This window comes from Myotis myotis, unplaced genomic scaffold (assembly GCF_014108235.1).
Source record: "Myotis myotis isolate mMyoMyo1 unplaced genomic scaffold, mMyoMyo1.p scaffold_m19_p_18, whole genome shotgun sequence".
Classification (NCBI taxonomy): Eukaryota; Metazoa; Chordata; class Mammalia; order Chiroptera; family Vespertilionidae; genus Myotis; species Myotis myotis.
Genome location: NW_023416322.1, coordinates 15852683 through 15874386, shown reverse-complemented (window position 1 = coordinate 15874386; position 21704 = coordinate 15852683). Strand labels below are relative to the sequence as shown.

General features: G+C 40.4%; 1 protein-coding gene across 4 annotated transcripts in view; it reads right to left on the bottom strand.

Moving 5' to 3' along the window:
• CENPF (centromere protein F) overlaps positions 1-21704 on the bottom strand; it is a 48557-nt gene that overhangs the window by 6984 nt on the left and 19869 nt on the right. For 3 of the 4 annotated variants that reach the window (XM_036343411.1, XM_036343412.1, XM_036343414.1), the window contains exons 11-17: positions 18149-18284; positions 12679-16076; positions 8645-11455; positions 7018-7170; positions 4147-4323; positions 3640-3801; positions 1010-1175 (exon numbers count right to left, since the gene is read on the bottom strand). In XM_036343411.1, the coding sequence (XP_036199304.1) occupies positions 1010-1175; positions 3640-3801; positions 4147-4323; positions 7018-7170; positions 8645-11455; positions 12679-16076; positions 18149-18284 (7003 nt within the window). The remainder of the gene's footprint in view (positions 1-1009; positions 1176-3639; positions 3802-4146; positions 4324-7017; positions 7171-8644; positions 11456-12678; positions 16077-18148; positions 18285-21704) is intronic. The other variant, XM_036343413.1, reaches the window with a different exon arrangement.

The window sequence follows — 21704 nt, the reverse complement described above, 5'->3', positions numbered from 1 at the left end:
ATTTTTCTTACAAGTTGGGGAGATATATCTATACATGTTCTTAGAGTTTAAACAACCCTCATTTGGGAGGGATCACATCAAGGTTAATATTCTTATTAGGACAGCTGACATACCCAAATCTCAAGCTTGTATTTCCTCCAGCCTATCAAACTTTCTTGCAGTTGTTCATATGAGAGCAAGTGGATTAATTTAGCGCATCCCTTATGATCCCTGTCCATTCTTTCCACCATACGTGAATGAACAACCTAAGCTGGTAAAGAATATGAGGTCCCAGTTGTGACGGCTCTGGGAGGCAGAAGGGGACCTGTGACAAGGCAGGCCCCAAAGGCTCTGAAAACCATTTGTAAGCAAAGGAGAGCCTGATGGACAAAAGCTTGGGGGAGGCTATGAAGCGGGAGTCTTGGACAACTTGTAGCTGCCACAGCTGGCATGGAAGCCATTGGAAAACCTCCTTGGAGCCCCATATGCTCTGGGACTCTTGTCAGCGGGAAGACCCCCCTGCATACAATGCTCGCCATCATCTTTCCACAGGCAAGCAGCATTCCCCTCGGGCATAAGTGGAAAAAAGTTGTCTTTTCTTTTTTATTTTATCTCCACACCCAAAAATAAACCTCCCACCCTCCCACGTGGCTGAGCCATGGGGATGGGCCCAGGACCACCAGAACCAGCTGTTTGTAAGTTACCAGCACCAGCTCAGAGGCCAATCTGCCTGTGACGTAGGAGCTACTTAGATGGGCATCATCACATGAAAACTCTTCCTGGAATGGCTCGCTAGCAAAAAGTGCTGCCAGTCTTTTGTACGTTTCATGGGACAGCAGATGTGACAATCCTATTTCAAAATGCAGGGTTCATTCTGAATCCTATGAATGACCCCAAGCCGAGCACAATGTTCAAAAACTGGAAATAAACATCTGCTGAGAATCAGCGGGCAGTGCCAAACGGAGCTAAAACCATGCCTGGCGCACACGCACCAGCGAGCGCTGGCCTGGCCATGCCCAGCTGACCCCACCTGAGTTCTGTTTCCCCCGCGCGGCATCTTCCAGGCGAGACAGCTCCTTCTGCAGCAGCTCCTTCTCCTCTTCCAGCTGCTTACAGGATTTGATCAACAGCTTGATTTTCCCCTGGGCACGCTCCGTTTCCTTCTTCAGCTGACTGGTGTATTTTAGGTTGTCCGTCTACAAGGCAAAACCTTGAATTTAAAACCTTCAACTTCTTCTAGTGAGCACATAGAAAAATAACCATGAGATATAACTAAGAATCATGTATTGTAAATCTAAGATTATGTTCAAACTGAAACATCTAAAGATGAATCAAACAATTCACCTTTTCTACTGTTTTCCAGGGCTCCCCAATGGACGCTGGTTTTGTCACTTCCCGTCTTAGCATCAGCAAGCATACAGCATGGTGCTAAGATAATGTTCTCTTAAGTGGCTCACCCTGCCTGTGTTTATCCAACACGGGGCAGGGATAAGAGTCCACGGACATATTCTTAGGGGTCAAAAATTCTGAGAATTATGTTCCCATTTGTAATCTCCTGCTGGTGAAAAATATCAATACCTAAAACAGCATTTGTCTTAGTCACACCAAGTGAAGGCTAAATAACATTATGGCTCACAATACAAATTTAAATCTGATATGTAGCTCAACTAGAAAGTGAATAGAATGGTGGGAGAATTATGGCATCATGCACTTCTCAGCAATGCAAGTTCAAGCTCTTTCACCACAACTGCAACATCCTAAAGAAAGCTCTGAAAATGATTTAGAGGCAAAACTTGACCAGATAGCAAAGTATTTCTAATCTTTATTTATTCCACCTTGTGAGAAGAGTCACACATTTTGCTACAGAAATATGGATTGGTATGAATATTACCAGAGAGCCTGCTAGCATATTATGTAATATGTGGCATGTGCATTGTATTATGTAACATCTAAAAAATGCATAATTCTAAAACAAATTAGCTTTAAGAGTTTCTGGTAAGAGATCATGAATATATAAAGGCAAACCAAACTATTAAAATAAAAGAACTTGAGCACCATAATCATGTTGCTAGTAATTTAATTCTCTGTGTATTTCACCTTGAGATCTTGTATTAGCAATGTTACAGTTCATCTGCACTTGTGAAATTTTCTATTTCTGAATCCAACCATAATTGGATTGGAGATGGATTAATTCCATTTCAACAATGCTTATCAACTGGTACCTCACCGAAATTACATGTGATCTGAATAGACTCAACAATGTACCATTTTGTACATGGTACGTACACAGACATTCCCCACAGTAAAACTGTCAAAGATTAAAAAGGCAGAAAGTGAATAAAAAAGTAGACCTGAAGCTACATCTTTCCATTATTAAAACTAACATATCTCATTTTGTAACAGAACATCATTGAACATTAAAATTATTCTAAATTTTATGAGTATGTATAATTTTTAAAATACATATATTTTTATTTCAGAGTGGAGAGGGAGACAGAGATAGAAACATCAATGATGACAGAATCAATGAGCAGCTGCCTCCTACATGCCCTCTACTGGGGATTGAGCCTGCAACCGGGCATGTGCCCTGACCTGGAATCAAACCGTGACCTTCTGGTTCATAGGTCGATGCTCAACCACTGAGCTACACCAGCCAGGCAGGAGTGTGTATTTTATTGGTATATTCCCTTCACCTTGATAAGTGTATATGAGCAATAAACCTAAGAAGTTAATACCTAGTTTTCTGTTTGAATATATTCAATATACAATTAGTTGCCATAATCTTTAAAATTTAAATCATCTTTCAGTAAAGACTTTTATGGGACAATATTTATTATCCAGTTTCATTATTATACATTCTGAATGGTATTCATTTTGTGAAAATTATCTGTAGAAATCAAAACAGCCTCCCTTTACAAGTAGAATTCCTAAAGCGCCACCTCTAGTCTAAGAACCCTGGGACTAGGGTTCACCTCCTTTTCTCTGAAGAACACAGTTTTAGGATCCCTGGGTGGAGAGGAAGAGGAGAATGTACACCTACCTGTGCCCGACCAAATGCCCTGCCTCACCTTTGCCAAAGTGGGTTTGATGACAGCAATGAACTTGGAGACCCATCAAGCAAGAATTTGGAATTACCACCAAATTATTACTTAGGGGCCCACCCTAATCTGTCAGTGGTACAACCTTCACCTCCATCTCAAGAAGTCTTGAAGTAGTTTGAGAGGGTTCGCTGAGCAATGGATAAAGTTCATATAAGCCATGAGACTGTAGGCCATCCACTGACTTTTAAAAATAACTCAGCAGAGAATTGATGAGTGATATTATTTATAACGGCAAAAACCTTTTTCACAAAAATTAAAATGAAACCTCATAACTCAATACCATTAAAACCATGGTGATTCTGCATAAGCCATTCGAGGTCATGAAGCAATGAAAAGTGAACATATTGCCCTGCTGGTGTGGCTCAGTGGTTGAGCGTAAACCTATGAACCAGGGGGTCATGGTTTGATTCCCAGTCACGGCTCAGGCCTGGGTTGTGGGCTCAATCCCCAGTGTGGGGTGTGCAGGAGGCGCAGCCAATCAATGATTCTCTCTCAGCTATGTCTCCCTTCCTCTCTGTAATCAATAAAAATATGTTTTTTTAAAAAAGAGTAAACATACCTTGGTTCTCTTCAGTTCCTCTAAAAGCTCGGTGGTTGCTTTCAAAGAGCTATTGAGTTCCTCTTTACTGGACTTCAAGAGGTCGATCTCCACCTTTTGGGAGCTGAGACACGCTTCCTTAGACGCCAACTTCTCCCGATAGGTCTGGATTTCCATTTCATGCTGGGGCAGAAAATGCTACTTTAGCCAGAAGGCTCAGGTAAAAACATTGCAAGCAAAATGAACTAAAAATAGACCTGCTGTTTCAAGGGCCGTTACCAACGGTCTTTGTGCCTCTCCTACTACTCTACCCCGAGATGGAAAGGTATTTTTTAAAAAATCAGTTATGAATGAGACATGTGCAGGTAATGGAGGGAAAGGTAGTGAGGAAAATATGATGGCACCCTTCCTAAGGTCATACAGCATAATAATGATGCAGAACTTTGACCTTCTTGCAAAAAAAATGCTTCACTTCCATGGTCAACACACACTCTCCAGCTCCCCCAGTAACCAAACTCCGCGGATCACCTGTTTGTTTGTATCCAGAAGCAAAGTTTGGTGTTTCTTTTCAGCTTCCTGGAGCTGTAGCTGGTATCCAGCTATTTCTTCTCTCATTTTCTCTTGCTTTTCCATCTGGTCTTTTTGTAGGCAATCCAAGCTCCTTTTCAATTCACTATTTTCTAGCATGAATTCCTTCAATTGACCCTAATGAATAAAGTTATGCAAGCATGGGAAAATAATTAAGAACCTTGATATACGTCTTCAGGAAATACTGAGTACTGAGGGGGAAGAAATAGTTTATAGGCAAGACAAAAACCTATACAGAACAATGCTATAATCCTTAGCAGTGTATTCACTTTAAATTGCAATTTCATCTACAGTAACAATTTCCCCCATTCTAGCCCAGCCACCTCCTAGGTCACATCCAATGGGACCACAGAATCTCCAAAACCTGACTTCCACTAAACCACTCTGAGACTATACCCTCCTGGCTACCAGGTTCGCTTATTTAAGTGTTTCCATTGCAGTAACTCCTTGACCTCATCAACAGCACCACCATGACGACCTTCACATTCCAGACTTACAGTTTTCTTCCTTGGCCAGCTTAGAGTCCATGTTCTATCACTTTAAGAATTTCCTTCCAAATGACCTGAACTCTTTAGCCCCTCTCCTCTGTGCAGGACAGGCAGAACCACAGCCCTGGAGGCACCTGCCTCCCCTGTGCCTGATCCCAGAGCTGCCTCTATATACACACTGTGTCCACTGCCTCATCTCCTATTCACTCAACCCGCTCCAGCCCGGTTTCATCCCCCCTCCTTCTGAAATAGCTTTTCATGGCATCGCCCACCTCCATGTTGTAGATCGAAGGGACACACTTAAGTCCTCATCTATCTGACCTGTAAGTAGGATCTGAGGCTCTGACCCTTCTGCCTTGAGAGCCTCCACTCTTGGCTGCTGGGACACGACTCCGCCCCTGGTTGGCCTCACCACGGCTTCTCTGTTTCCCGGCTCGTTCTCCCACCTGCACATCACACTGCACACTGGGGGATCTCTGGGCTTGGTCTGTATTTTCTACCACGGCCATAATTCTGAAATCTGACCTATATTCTGAACTAGCCAAATGAATATATCCACTCCAAACCTTTCCTTTAAAAGCCAACCTCGTGTATTTGGTCACTTCAGACTTCATTCGAACACTTTACCATGGCCTGCCTTCCTCCCTAATCTTTTCTCATATCATTTTCCATCTGATTTCAGCCACAATGGCTTCAATTTCTGAAAAACACAAAGACTTTCCCATACTGCTCCCTAGACCCAGAAGGTTCCATGCTCTAGCTGGTTCTTTGCAGATCTGACTCCTCATCCTACAGGCAACATTCTCTGACCACCCGATCTCAATTAGGTTGTTGCCTACCCCCACAGCCCAGTCCCAATTGTTCGACAATAAAGAATCTTATTTCTTTCATTTATAGCACTTAACAGTTTATAATTATTTCATGTTTCCTGTTTAATGCTTTATTGTGTGTCTAGACCGCAAGCTCTATGAGTACAAGCAGCACAGGAGAGCTAACGGTTCAACATTCTATCCCCTAACCTTACCAGTGCTTGTTATTTATAGAATGAATAAATTGAGGGAATGAAGCAATAGCAAGCCAACACTCTCATCTGTATACACTTAAGGTTAAACACCTATAAGTGAAATATGAATAACAATATACTTGGGATAGCCCCAAGATGTTCAGTGCCAAAGATTTCAGCAGGTGCGATACTCAAACTTATCATCAGTTAGGAACTCCTTCTACACAGCACTGCCAGAAAATTCCTTGTCAATTTCCGAGATTAAACACCAAAAGATTTAAATTTTCATTAGCTTGAATGTAGTACTTTAAAGAAAAATACAACTTTCCTCAACTTTTTTCTTACACAGGCTATTACAAATGTCACTTCAACTTTTTGTGATTATTCAGGTTTATAATCACAACTCCATTCCGCTATCCTTTCCTAAGTACTCCTTATGGATGAAGCTGCATGAGGACTATATGGACATCTGGGCGTGGCAAACAGGTTTCCCTACATCGGCCAGCTCTGCACGCACAGTGGCTGCTACCTGGGACTCAGTTAAACTCAGAAGGGAGGGAGGCAGCATGAATCAGCAGTGTCTGCTATGGGAACAGCAGTGACGAGTGGCAGCCCAGATGCTATAGATCTGCCACATTAACCTGGCTCTAAAATAGCATCCACGACCGATTGGTGTGGCTCAGTGGTTGAGCAACGACCCATGAACCAGGAAGTCACAGCTCGATTCCAGGACACATGCCCAGGTTGCTAGCTAGGTCCCCAGTAGGGAGCATGCAGGAGGCAGGCAACTGATGATTCCCTCTCATCAGTGATGTCTCTCTCTCCCCCCCTCTCCTTTTATCTCTCTGAAATCAATAAAAAAACATTTTTAAGAAAAATAGCACCTAAGACTGCTCTAACTTTACATTTTACTGAGCTTTCTTTCTGGTATTTTGTTAGTTCTTAGCAAGATCAGTGTATGTGCATCTGTCTCTAGCAACCTTTTGGCTTGTGATCTGTGGCAGGCTAGGAAAGCGGCCGATTGAAAGCTGCGTGAAATCTATTTCTGATGCGAGTTAATACAGTACAAGAGTCCCCTTCCATGAAAAAAAAAGTACTTGGGCTCCGTGACAGGTCTGGTCACGTGTTCAGAGGCCTCTGGTGACTCCTGGGCTCATGACAGTGCTGGCTGGTGGAGATGACTGCAAGCCTGATCGTGACATATGCGTGGGGTTATTTTTCTCAAAAGCTAAAAAAGTTTGGTACGTTACAGAAGGTCTTACAAAAACAAACAAGGAGGGCGTGCACACTGAACTGTCAATCTGTCACAGAGACGCTTACTTTGCTGGTCTTTATTTCTTCCGACATTAAATTTAATTCTTCAGTGAGCCTGTTTTTCTCCCCACTGACTTCTGCTTCCAAACCCGTCATTTTCTGCATCATCGCGTGTACTTCCCTCTGCAGCTCAGTTTCCTTCAAAGTCATAGTGTCCACCTGGAATTCAATCTTTCATCAGGACATGCTTTTGGTTTTCTGTTTTGATCAAATTAATCCCTTGCATACAACATATTCATGACATCATTTCAGACTTCGGTAAGAAAATGGGACCCAGCTAAGCCTCCTTTCACTAATCCACTCAATTAATATGCTCAAATCCCACTGGGGAGCTTACCTTTTCTTCTCAGCAAAAATTTAATAAAAGACAACAATAAGGAAAGGAATGACAACAAAAGATATTACTCAGTATTAAAATCCTTCATAAAGGCATTAATTTGAATTAAACTTACACCTCAGAGACTACTGTATGAGGCAGTGTCTTAGATTTTTATCATTTCTTGGATCTCTACGAATCCTCCAATGCCATACTGCTCTGCAAGAAACATGGCTCTAATCCAGCCGTGGGCAAACTACGGCCTGCGGGCCGGATCCGGCCCGTTTAAAATGAATAAAACTAAAAAAAAAAAAAAAAAGACCGTACCCTTTTATGTAATGATGTTTACTTTGAATTTATATTAGTTCACACAAACACTCCATCCATGCTTTTGTTCCGGCCCTCCGGTCCAGTTTAAGAACCCATTGTGGCCCTCGAGTCACAAAGTTTGCCCACCCCTGCTCTAATCAGTCACGGCCAGCTAAAGCTCTCTTGTTTGCATCTGCTCCTTGACGTTGAAACAGCCTGCTATAGTTTTTCTAATCATCTCTACCAGAACCGCCATCTCTTGCTAGCCACCCCAAAACTTGAAATTCTTGGAAAATAAAGCTATGAAGTGATTACATTTTCTCAACACACCCTTTCTCCTTTAATATTTGTCCAGTAAAAATGTGATTTGATAGAATCACTTTGCTAGATCAGTAAGCAAGCAAAGAAGGCAAAAAACTTAATTTTTCATTAGTAAGTGAGCCTCCTGACAGCAGATCTTCCCTTTAATCATCAGCTTACAGATAACAGGAGACTAAAGGAGAAGATAAAAGAGAGGGGAACTGAAAGGACAAAATCCCCAGGACACACACTGGGAGCCATGAAGGTCCTGCTGTAACAATTATATCACCATCCTAATAGGTCTTTCTCCTAAAGGCAGTAAAGGCAGCCCAGGGACAAAGGGGATCCCTTCTAACTAGTATGTGCTATACCCTTTCTAGCAGATTCTCACCTGGGTATGGGAGGGTACTATTCTGATGCATTGTGAGAAAGGGAAGTGCAATGAGCCAGGAACTGTGCATGACCCAGAGCTTCTTCCATGTCCAGGTGCCATACTGAAAACCTGGGCCAATCCTTAGATGAGTCCCAGACAAATGTGTCCCAAAGCAAAAGAGTCACTACTACTGGAGCCAACTCAATGTCCCCCAAGTTCAAGACCTTTACAAAGTTTGGTCCAATACTGCAGGCACCATCCACAGGGAAATACAACTCACCCAGTGGTTTCCCTCCCTCATGACAACAAATGAAAATGTAGATAACGTCACTTACTTTTTCAACCAAGGATATTTTTTCCATTTTTGTCAATTCCAGCTCTTTCTCCAGGTCCCTGTAAGAAGTCTGCAGCGCTTCGAAGGTGTGCTGCAAAGTGTCATTTGTGGACTGCAGCCCTTGGATCTTTTGCTCCAATTCTACCATCAGATTCTCCAGGTCTGCTTTTTGCTTCTTCCAAACTTGCTGCTCTCCTTCCACTTGGGACAGTTTAGAGACAAGCTGCTCTCGGTCTTGGATTTGATTTTTGAGTACATGGATTTCTTCATCCTTCTTCTGGAGTTTCTGTTTGCCATCTTCGACTTCTTGGATGAGGCCATTCACAGAAGATTGCAAAATAGTGTAATTACTTTTGGCCTCATCAAGGCTTTGCAGCAACTTAGACTTCTCATGTTCAAGATAATCTACCTGACCACTCAGATCCTGCTGTTTGGCCTTCCAGGTCTCTTGGTCATCACACAAGGCTGCCACTTTCTCCTTTAGCTCTTTTAATTGAGCCTGAAGCCTCTCCTCAGCAAGTTTAGATTCTTCTTTCAGCTGAAGTTTCTCTTGCTCTCTTATTTGCAGTAGATTTTCAAATGAAGAATTTAATGTTTCCAATTCAGATACTCGTCCTTGCTCTTTTTGTAATTCTTTTGTCAGATTTTCTTTTTCTGACCTTATATTGACAAGATTTAATTCCAAATCTCTCAGATTTGGGGCCATCTCCTCAATTTTTGCTGTTAGGGTATCAACCTCTGCTTTGGAGTTCTCAGCTTCCAGAATCACAAGCTCGTGGTTTTTTCTCGACATCTCTAGTTCTCTTTCAAGGTTTTCAACTCTATCCTTAAGCAAGTCTGCATGATGCTTACTTTCCTGCTGCTTCTTTTCATCAGTTTCTAGGTGGATTTTCAGTTTTTCAATGCTATTTCTCAGCTGGTGCACGACCTGCACTGGGGAGCCCAGGCTCTGTGCTCTGACCTCCCTGGTTTTTTGGTCATCAAACAAGGCTGACACCTCCTCGTTCAGCTCTTTCAATTCTGTTTGAAGCATTTCCACTGCAGCTTTAGATTCTTCTTTTGTCTGCATATTTTCTTGCTCTTTTTCTTCTAATAGATTTTTTAATGAAGAGAGTAACGTGTCTAATTCAGACACCTGATCTTGTTTTTCTTGTAGCTGCTTAGTCAGATTTTCTTTTTCGGACTGTATTGTGACAAGGTTTGATTCTAAAGCTTTCAGGCGTTCAGTGGTCAATTCTATTTGTGTTTTTAAGGTCTCTACCTCTGCTTTGGAATTCTCAGCATCAAGAATTACCATCTCTTGGTTTTCCTCTGCTATCTGCAATTCTCTTTCAAGATTCTCAAGTTTATCCTGAAGCAAATCATTCTTACGCTCACTTTCTTTCAGTTTCTCTAAGACGCGGAGCTGCTTCTTTTCATCAGCTTCGATGCGTACCCTCAGCTTCTCAATGCCACTTCTCAGCTGATGCACCTCGTCTTGCGTTGAGTTCAGCCTCATGGCGACCTCGCCTTTTTCCATTACTGCAGCCTCCAAGGCCTTGGCAATGGTCAGCTTTTCCTGTTCCAATTCATGAAACTTGGTCTTTAGGCTTTCAGATTCCCTTAAAAGCAATTCTTTCTCATTATCCAATTGTCCAATTTGGTTTTCCAGCTCACTTTTTCCCAAAGACAGCATGTGTGAGTCCTTTTCCAAGCTCTGCAGCTGCTCCTGCAGACGGGCATTATCTGAGGATAGATTCTGAAGAAGCTGAGTTTTGTCCTTCAGCTCATCTCCCACCACCTCAATGTGCTGTAGACATTCCTCTTGATGAGATTCCAACTCTCGAATTTTCTCCTTCATCTTTTCAGACATCAAGTCCAATTCTTTATTTTCTTTTGACAAAGTATCTAATTCTCCATGAAGCCGGCTTCTCTCACTTGTGACCAGAGAGAGTTCTTCCTCAAGATGGCTTATAACTTGCTGCTTAGATTCATAGTCTTTTTCTAATTGCAGCTTCTCTGTTTGAACTCTCTCTATGTCAGCTTCCACAGAGTGGGCATGATGCTCGATGCTGCCTTTCTCCAACTTGATCCTCTGCAGCTCATTTTCTACTTCAAGAAACCTCTCTCTCCAGTGGTCGTTCACCTTGGCTACATTATCTTCAGTAATTTCATGTGACAATTTAGCTGTGTCCATTTCTAAACTACAGTTGAGGCCTTCCAAACTTTCTACTCTCTGGTGGAACTCCAGGTTATCACAAGAAAAGGATTCCAATTTTTCCATTAAATCGGATTTTTCTTTCTTAAGTTCCTCAACTGTTTCCTCCAATTCTCTGCATGTTTCAATCTTGGTAGTTAGTTGTACTTCCTGTAAACTGAGTTTTGAATCTAACTCTTTTATTTCGCTTATCAAAATTTCAACATTTTTGTCCCGTTCCTCTATGACATGAAGTAATCTCAAATTTTCATTTGATATCTCTTTTACCTGCAGTTGGAGATTCTGAGTGGTTACCTGAGCCTCTAGAAAATCCATAGGTACCAAAGGATTGGGACCAGAAAGTGATGACTCAGAAATGCATTCTGGAAAGTCCTGGGTTTTGTCTTCCAGTGGGGAATCAGAACTGGTTTCTGGGGACAGCTCCTGAGAACTTTCTCCTGTCTGCAGAACTGCCCCAGGCGTGGTGCTTTTCTCCTCCTCTAGACTGAGGTCCTGCTGAGCTTCTTTTTCACAAATTGGATGCATGTCCTGCTTTGGTGTTCTCTCTTTAGTTTCTGAAGTAGTACATTCTTCTGATTCCTTGGTGTCACAGTTATCATTTCCACCCTGAATAGCCTGCAGTTGTAATACAGAACAAGAATGCTTTTTATGTTTCAGGAAGAATAATAGAATAAATAGGCTTAATTATTATTTTATAGCAACTGGCTTCTTGCCTTGGCTCAATACATCGCTTCAAATGAAATATTTCTTACAACATTCTCTTCTCTCCATCCAAATACTCCACACAATTAAACAAACATTCTGTAAGTGTTCTCTCTGGGCAAGGCACTGGCAAGGCCTTTATCATGAAGACAAACCTCCAGTTATTTAATCATCTATATTGGCATACTCTTAAATTTCATATATTGTTTTTCTTGCTAGAAATAGTCCTGATAGCCTAAATATAAAATATCTCTGTGATTATCAAACAAGAGGCTAAATTCCATATGAAATGCTCAGCTTCCATCTTCAGCATTTCTGATATTCTTTGATAAGAGAAGGCAATAACATTTTCTGACCAGAATTCCAGCCCAAGAGCTTAACATTCTCAGAAAAATCACGTGTCTAAACATCACCTTCCTCTTATCTGTAAAATGAGGATCAGCGGCTATGACTACTCCTGCTGACTCACCACTTGCCTTTCCTATCTTACAGAGGCAGAAGGAACAAAGTGAGACTCGTCAACCATACAGAATTATTAGTGTAGCTGGCAGACTAGAAGGACAAAGTTATAAGTAATTAGGCAATTTCGTTTTCTATAAAGAAAGATCTTTTTAAATGACTGATACCAAATTACAGATTTGTATCAGAGCAAATTATTAGAAAATGATTCAGTAACATATAATATACTCTTATTAGTTTCATGACTTTAACTCTGTAACATTAAAAATAGAAAGACTTTAAAATTCATATCACAATAACATTCCTAAGCTCTAATTTATTATGTAAGTCTGCTTTATTAACTCACAAAGAAATGAAAATATGCAACATACACATCCTGAAGACACCTTTCTGATGCCATGTAATTTTTTCCAGGAGAGTTTAAAAACCCTCTTTAGTAATTTCCCATATAATAGTGTTTAAATGTAATAACTGTGGAAATTTAGCTCCCAAAAAGGTTTACTTACTCATATTCCTAAAGTTCTGGATGGTTTTTTTATAAAAACTTTGGGATATTTAATGCCCTTGAACCCTAAAACTATTTTTAAGGTCAATTCAACATTGATTTCCATTCAACATTTATTGAGTGTCTGCTAGACATGCAATTAGAGAAATAGCATGTAAATCCATGTACTTACATCTTCAAGGTCGGTGCCAAGGAAAGACCGGGTACTTAAGTCCAGACCTTGTAGCTGGAGTCGTGCTACTTCGAGTTCCAGTGACAGGTGTTCTGTCTGCTTCTTTTCTGCTGCCAACTTGGACTCCATCTCCATCGTCACGCTTGCCAGTTTCTGCTGCCACTGTTCATTTTCTGACAAATACTGCTTCCGAAGACAGTCGAGCTCTTCCATTTCAGAATTTAGTAACTGTTTGAGCTCTTCAATTTCCTTCTTTTTCATGACCTCTTGACTTTCAATTTTTTCTTCTAGCTTCTTAAGGGACTGCTGGTATATCTGACAGAGGATCTCGAGTTCTTCAACACTCTTCTCTGAGGCTGACGGGACAGTCGTCTTGGGCAGATCCTCCTCCTCCAGACTGCTACAAGATACCTCCTCTAGGTTGGACTGGTTTGTAGAAAGATTCCCTTCCAAACTATTCCAAAGGGATGTTTCCCCTGTCTGTTCTAAAAGATCTTTGCAAAATGATAATTCCCCCAGGCTAGTAAGACTAGGGCTGTCAGCCACACAAGAGAATGACAGTGACAGTGAACGCCTCTCCCTGGATTCCATCTTCCCTTCCTTTACCAAGTCACCTGGAGAGTTTCGAAGACTCATTGACAAAACCGAATTTTCAGCCTTCAACACGTCAACATAGGACTGTAGCTCTAACATCTTAGAGCTCATTTGGCTGTGCTGATCATGTAAAGTTTTGTGTTCACTTTGTAAAGATGAGAATTTCTCCTGCAATTCAGCAAAGTGCGTTTGAACTTCTTTGCTCGACAATGTCAAGTGCTCATAGATGTGACTATTATCTAAAGGATTTAAGGACACAGATGTCTCTGAATTTTGTTGTTCACCATGTTCACCTTCTAGCATTTCTTCCACTAACTTATCTTGGCAATGACCATTTTCATCATTTAATATTTTAACTTCACTGACTAGTTTCTCAACGTTTGCCATTTTACTAGTTGCTGTGATACATTCTGATCTTGAGTCATTGAGCTCAGACATTAATTCAAACTTTTCACTGCGCAGCAGTCCACACATTGTCTCTAGCTCATTCAGCTTGTTCAATGCCATTTGTAGAGAACACTGCAGCTGCTCATTGTCCTTTTGACTTGTTGACAACTCATGAAGCATGGACATATACTTTTCTTCTGTATCTACTTCACAGTCTTTAAGGCCACTAATTTCTTGTGATTGAATGCCTTGCAGCAAATTTCTAGATTCTAATTCTCTGTTAATTTTCTGTAATTCATGCTGTAGGTACTTCTTTTCCTTCTCACTTTCCTCAAGTTGTAATTCCATATTTCTTATCTTAGCTTCTAATTGTTCTAACTGTGCAACATAATTGTCTTGAGAAGTATCTTTAACTTCAAACTCCATTGGAAGTTGAACATGACATTTACTCTTCTCACTGTCTCTTTCTGTCACAGAGTCATTAATCGGGTCCAATTCTAGATTCTGATGCTCATGTTTCATCTTCATTAAGTTCATCAGCTGCTCATTCTCTTGTGATAAGGCATTCACTTCCTTTTGCATTTTGGTGTGCTCTTCCTTTAAAGTCATGATCTCTTGCTTTAAATCATCAGCCTCGCTCTTGGAATTGTTTTGAATCTCTACAATCTCAGCTCTCAGATCTCCCTGCAATGACTCCAACTCTTGTATTAGATTCTGGTTTCTTTCTTCAGCTAAAGCTAACTTTGCTACAAATGCTTGGTGTTCCCTTGCAAATGTTTCCTTTAGCTGTTCCAACTCATTTTTTCTATCTTCACTCACACTAGTGCATTCATTTAGCACACTTTCTAATTTGGAGTTCGTTTCTTGTGCTGCTTTGTATTTCTCACTGAGATCCTCAAATGCATTTCCTGTTTCTTCACATCTTTGTAATAAAATAAGTCTTTCTTGCTCATACTGATTAGATAACTGTGAAATACTTTTTTCCCCTTCGACTATACACTGTGAAATACTCTCACATTTTTGGAGTAAATCCATCTTCTCTTGATTTAAGGTGGCATTAAGTTCCTTGAGAGTCCCATTTTCTTGGGTCAACTCTTCAATTTTCTTTTTATTTAGAGAAAGCATGGAACTCATTTCCTTTTTCTCTGAGCTCAGAGTTTCAGACAAAAGTTGTAGCTCCTTCAAAGATTCTTGAAGTAAATGGTTGCTCTTTTTTAATTCTTGAATCTCTGCTTGCTCACTTTCCAATTTTCCATTCAAAAGCTGGACCTCTCTGTCCTTGTTCTCCAGGGCAACTAAAGTTTCAGTAACAACATTCTGATGGACAGAAGTGTCTTCCTGTAACTTGTTAATGCGTTGACTTGTTTCTGCCACAAAACTTTGATGCATCTGTTCTGCTCTGACAAGGTTTTCTTCTATTTCTCCTCGGATTTGCACCAACTCTTCACACTGCTTTTGCAGATCTGAGTTCATTTGCTTTTGGGACTCTAATGAAAACTCAAGAGAAATGACTCTATTTTGTAAGACGGTTGAATTTTCTGGACTTCGGTCTGCTTCTACATGGCAATCGCTCCTTTCTGAAGGCATACTTCCTTGTTCTCCTATATTTGCAAAGGAATTATTCACTGCAGACTGCTGCTCAAAGGCCAAAAGATTTCTGTGATGAGCCTCATTTGCCAGCAAAGAATCACTGGATTTTAGCAGGTCCCTGAGGCTCTCATATTCTGCATGCAGGTCTTGGTAACGCTGGTCTTTGTTTGTTATTTCACTTGAAAGTAATTGAAGCTTGTGCTTCAGATCTTCAACTTGCCCAGTAAGCTCAGAAACTTTCACACACATATTTTCCATTTCCTTCTTATGTTTCTGATCTGAGAACTCGGCTTTTTGCTGTAGCTCTGCATAAGCTTGTTTCTGAGCCTCTACTTCGACAGTCTTGCTATCAATCATATTGTGGAGGTTTCTTACCTCAACACTTATGTTTTCTCTTTCCATCTCCAATATGCTTACTCTCTCGTTGTATTCATTGCTTTTTATTTTTTGTGTCTTAAGACAAGTTTCCAACTGATTAATCTTACTCAGCAAGCTTTCCTTATCTGATTCCATTTGCTTTATAAGTTGTTCATTTTCATTTTTCCAATGAGAAAACTGAGTTTTCTCTTCTTTCAATTCTTCAAATTCTTTCTTTTTTACCTCCAAAGCACTCAATAAAGCTTCAGACTCTCTCTCTGTTTTGCTTAACTTTTCGCTCAGTTGTTCTATGTGATGTTCCCTTTTCTTCAACAGATCTTGAGAACAATCACGCTGCTTTTCCAGGTCAGCCAAGGCAAGCTTCAGTTTCTCTAAAGTCAAGGAATTCTCTTGCTGGTTTATTTTTTCTTGAAGGTCTTTTAACATGGTTTCTTGGGAAGTATTCTTAGCTTTTGAAAATAAAATAATAAAAAGCATTGTCAATGTTTTTGATACTTTATAAAAATTTTAAACTGAAAAAAAAAAAATCTAAACAAACTAACAACTTCTCAGCACTGTAAAAACTGGCATTATTGCCCAGGTACCTCCTGTAAAGTATATCACCTAACAATCATCTAAGCTTATATAAAGTCAATTAGAGCAAGGAGAGACATGGTCCTTTTAAAAGTGGTAATACATTTGGTCATCTTCTTTCTAAGCAGTTTAATAAAGGGTTGTTGCATAACATATATAAAATACCAACAGATTATTTTCCTAAGCCATTGCAACTTTCTTTTCTTCTTCTTCTGTGTATGTTTATGTATAGGTGTACAGCAATACTCATTTTATTGTGCTTCAATGATGTTGCATGTTTTATAAACTAAAGGCAAGACCCTCCACCAGTAAAAGATCATGACTCCTTTTACTGCGATACCTGCTTTTTTGCAATGGTTGGATACAAACTCACCACATCTCTGACTATATTTTTCAACTCTTTTGATATATTTATTTAAAGAGAGAAAACTATGTCAAAAGCAGCATTGAAATGGAATTACTCATGTTACTATGGAGTAATACTGATTTTCCAGGAAAATAATTACTCCACCATTTTAGCCAAAGTATATAGGATTAAATACAAAAGAGTAAAAAATCCTATAATCACTAACTCTCAAAGCCTATATAGGAATACTTAGGAACAATGTCACCCACATCCCAGCCCCTTGCAGTAAGGGTGGTGTCTATAAACCCAAGAATTCTCTGGAAGCTTTTGCAAACTCCATTAAAATCTTGTTTTCTGTCTAACAACACACTTCTACCCACTGGTCCCACCCAGTTGAGAATAACCTCAATGATTTCATTCAACAGTGATGGGAAGGTTTTATAGACCCCAAATATACTGAGGGAGACTATAAGTTGAGAAACTTAATAGTAGATGATAAGGACAGGATGTATTCTAAATGCAGATGTTACAATACAGCTCCTATATTTAATCTTCTAACCTCATTCTACCTACTGGATGAGGTTTCTCAGTTGACCACAAGGGCCATTAATCACCTCTGCTCACAAGGACCTGAGACAATAACCCTGATAACTAACACTGGAAAACACCTGGAACCCTTCACTTTTGCCATGGTTTTCTTTCAAGAGAAACTGACATTTTTACCACTGCTGTGGAAAAATTAAAAGCTATCTTCGGGAGATGGAAATTTTAAGAAGAAAACAGTCACCAGCAAGTGTGACACATAATCCACAGGTCAGGTTAAAAGAAATCCTAGAGCCCTGGCCAGGTGACTCAACTGGCTGGAGTGTTGTCCCGCACACCAAAAAAAGGTTGCAGGTTCCATTCCCCACTGAGGCACATATAGGAGGTAACTAATCAATGTTTCTCACATTGATGATTCACTCTTTCTCTCTCCCTAAAATTAATAAATCCTCAGTTGAGGATTAAAATAAATCTCAGATGTGCAAATACCCCAGGTGAGAAAAATAAATGAAGTAGAAGACATATGGTACACTGATAAATGGGAAACTAGCAGTGGATTCATTTAGTGTGTATAGCATAATTCTGTAGCTCTAAAGTAAGGAAATAAAATCATTCAGTCAAGTTAGCCATCAAAAATCAATGGTCATTAAGGGCTGGGGCACATGCATTTCATAAAGTGATTTTCCATTATGTGGGAAATGGTAATGAGCGAGGAGATGAGCTGTCTGAATGTAACTAACAAACACACTTGAGACAATCAATAGTACTCTCGGGCAATAGACAGCACTGACAATTTACTTTTGTGTGGGAAATATTTACCCCTCTGGTTTCAAAGTGCTGAAAACCAGGCGTTTGGGGACTCAATGTGCTCCAATAAAACAATGTCCAACTATCACTTTGGAAACTAAAAAGTGGACGAGAGAAAACTTTCTCCACATCGAATGCAGACATCTTTCTGGGAGAATATATGGAAAAAAGCAAAGTTTCTAATGCTATCCATCCTCGCTCTCAGGAATGGTAGCTTAGAGAAATAATTCTAAAACACCAAGTTTTTCTTACCCTTGATTTCTTCTGCAAAATTCTGGCTATGAGTCAAACACTGCTTGGTCTTCTTCAGTTCCTCCTGCAGATGGCAGACTTCTCTGGCACTTTGCTCAGACTGGCTCTTAAGGAAGCTGTTTTCCTTCTTCATTTCCTAAAGTGCACATTTACTTGGTTATAATCAAAACAAATGCTCAAGCAAACTACGACTTCTGCCTTAGGAAAGGCCCTAATGGAAATGATTGTGTATCTCACTAGGGGAGGAATCACACGTTCCCTTTGAGTGCTTAACAAAGTTAGACATTATAGAACCAAATGAGTTTATGAATAGAAGTTAAAACAAATCAAAAAACCTAAATCTGACGATAATCATTTTCCTTCAAAAATATATTTCTTTGAGCTTTCTGGTTGTCCCTAAGCTTGTTAAAGTGTTAGCTCATAAGAAAAATCCTATTTAAAAGATCCTCAAGGACACAAGCTCTAAGTTCTTATCATATCTGAATGCATATCAAATATATTTTTACAAATACCTGATGTACTAAGGAACAAAAAAAGTCACACTACAAATGTTGACTCTACATCTTGAGTTCACTGTTAAGGGGATGTCTTTATGAGTAAATTACCTTTAATAAGTGTTTATCAAAAAATCTACAATGAACCACATGCTGAAATGAACATTGTAAAAGATGTAAATTTAAGTGAGACAGTCTCTGCCCTCAGGGCAAGTAACCCAGTGAGGGAAGATGTGCTACCAGTCACTTAATACACATGGGGATGTACTAACTGCTAAAGAGAGGTGGCGAGTACTATGGGAAATTGGGCTGAAGCACAAAAGGAAGAATTCATGCTAGACGGAGGAAACTGAGGTTTCACAGTAAAAACAGATTCTTTGGGCACCTGATTAAATGAAGTATCCATGTAAATAAAGTAGCAGAGACGCAGGTGTAGCCCCACTGTATTATCTAGGGAGACATACTGGGGGGGGGGGCGGGAATCTTAAAACCAAGCAATATTTGTATGCCAAAGAAAAGTGATACTGCTTATTAACCACATAAGACACACAATATCACAAATCCTCTACTTCCTCAACCTGTTTGCCAACCTTTAATGATTTTATAGCTGTTAAGTATCTCAGCTTATATGATATGCCACCCTCTAGACCACAAAGAATTGGCATATACTGACAGAATTAAGGGTCTCACATCCTTGGGGGAGGGGGAATTCATAAGGTTAACTTTAAAAAAAATAACAACTTAAAAAATACCCCTCTGAGAAGGAGAAAATTCTGAATCTTAAAGAAACAATTAAGACCCAGCCTCCAAAACCCTACTGCACCGTTAGAAAACAGATGGCCCTGGCAGTGCTGTGTTGGAAAGCTGCCTTCAATTATCAGTCTGGTTACTACCAGCAGATGGGTACCGAGGCAGCAAAGCCAAATTCAAGAAGAGGGGGAATCTGGCTAGGAGGAAGTACTTGAAAACTTGCTGGCAGCTGCTGTGCTCATATATATATATGCTCATTTCATCATCAAGATAAGACAGAACCCATTGTAGTTAAACTCCTGTCTTTGTCCTAATCCTGCCTCCCTTCCTTGCTGGCAAATTAAGACATCAATCAGAACTAAAGGGCCGCTCCAACTGATCTCAAGACTGAGGCTGACATTCATACTGGGCAGTGTTCAGTCTGCAAAGAATGATCATTAAGATACAACAGTGTACCCTAGCCAGTGTGGCTCAGTTGATCAAGCATCATCCCTTGCACCCGGAGGTTGCCAGTTCGATTCCCAATCAGGGCGCATGCCCGGGTTGCAGGCTGGATCCCCCAGTAGGGGGCATGCAGGAGGCAGCAGATCAATGTTTCTATCTCTCTCTATCCCTCTCACTTCTTCTCTAAAGAGAGGTGGCAAGTACTATGGGAAATTGGGCTGAAGCACAAAAGATCCTGTTTGAAATGTGTTATTGACTTTAACATCATTAAACTATAGACACTATAATCACCTGTTTGTTCTTCAAACACAGGATAATCATCAAAAGATATCACAAATGTGAAAGGAAAAATACCTTGAAGAACTTTAACAAGTGAATGGAGCATTATTAGTATTTCTTCCCAAAATCTAACAGCAGTGAGATCTGCGTGATCAGTGCTAAGATCAGCTGAATGAGTTCAACATAAGAGAGGAACTAGCATTTACCCACCCGCCTGGGTTGACGTAGCATTTTAATTTACAACCTATAAAATATTTTCTTACCCTAAAAAAATCAATCAAACTAAATGGCATCTACATCTGGAGGTGACAAGAAAGCTGAGAAGACACCATGTGCAAAGCTAAAGCTGGGTGCATCCCAGAGAGGGAGGGGGGCAACATGTCTGTTGATCTCCACAGCCTCTGTCCGTAACTGGAGACATTTACAGGAATAGTAAGTGAAATGAAAAGATTAGCATGTCTTTCTCTATTCTGGCATTAGCTCCGTAAATATTTGTTTCTAACAAAGAAACGTTCAGCCAATCCTGGGACCCAGCAGGCTTCTAATGCTATGGCTAACACCAACCCAAGGATTTTTAAAAGCCAGAATCTAGAAAATGAACATCTGAAAATCGAGCTGTAAACTGCCATCCATCAGCAATTAGTTTTCTGCAAGGCTACAGCCACTTAAGACTTGATTGGGTAGCTCATTATCAACAACGAGTTAAGCATACAAGGATACGTTCTCCTAGGCATCTCCTGCATCCTGACATGATGTGCAAAATTGGGCACAAGTCTGAATAAACGCAACAAAAATCCCTATAAACACAAGCCAGCATCTGAGCTTAGCAAGCTATTCCACCCAAATCAACTTCGGTTTAGGAGCAGCAAGGGAAGCATCCTTTCCTAGGGCCAGACAAAACAAATTTCAGTTACTGTGCACTATTTCATGATCCTATCCATGAATGATGCTTAATACGTCCCCTGCTGAGGCGAAGTCTGTATCATGAACAAGGGACGGATGCAAAGGATGTGTTTTTCCCTTCCACCTCATCATTCCTGTCTGCCAGACCAAGCCCCTTAGAGGATCTGGTATAATACAGATCCTGTGCTCAGAAAGGTCCCCAAGCAAGTGTTCCCCCTACCTTGGCTGTCAAATGATGGTAAATGATTGCCTAACACAATGCTATGGGGCTGGCAGCCGATGCTGGATGAGCAGTGTATCTAAACCCTCCATTCACTTTGATACTAAACGTTAACTTTACCCTTGATTGGACCATTAAATCACATTTCCATTACTGATGCTTTCTCATTGTGAGTGGCATATTAGTTTGCTAAACACGAACAAGGAAAATTTCAGTACAACTGTCACATTATTTCGGCATCCAAAACCTATCGGCGTGCTAAACTTGTTAATACTTATAATTAGATACAGAAAGAGACCCACAGTGATAGGATAGAACAGGCAAATTTTAAACGTGTAAAATCTCAAATGCACTGTCCCCTGGCTCATCGCTTTCTGTGCCTGTGGGTGACAGCAATCAGGCCATAACAGTTGTGAAGACCAAAGCAATGAGCAGGTGGACTGCAATAATCTACTGAGCACTTATG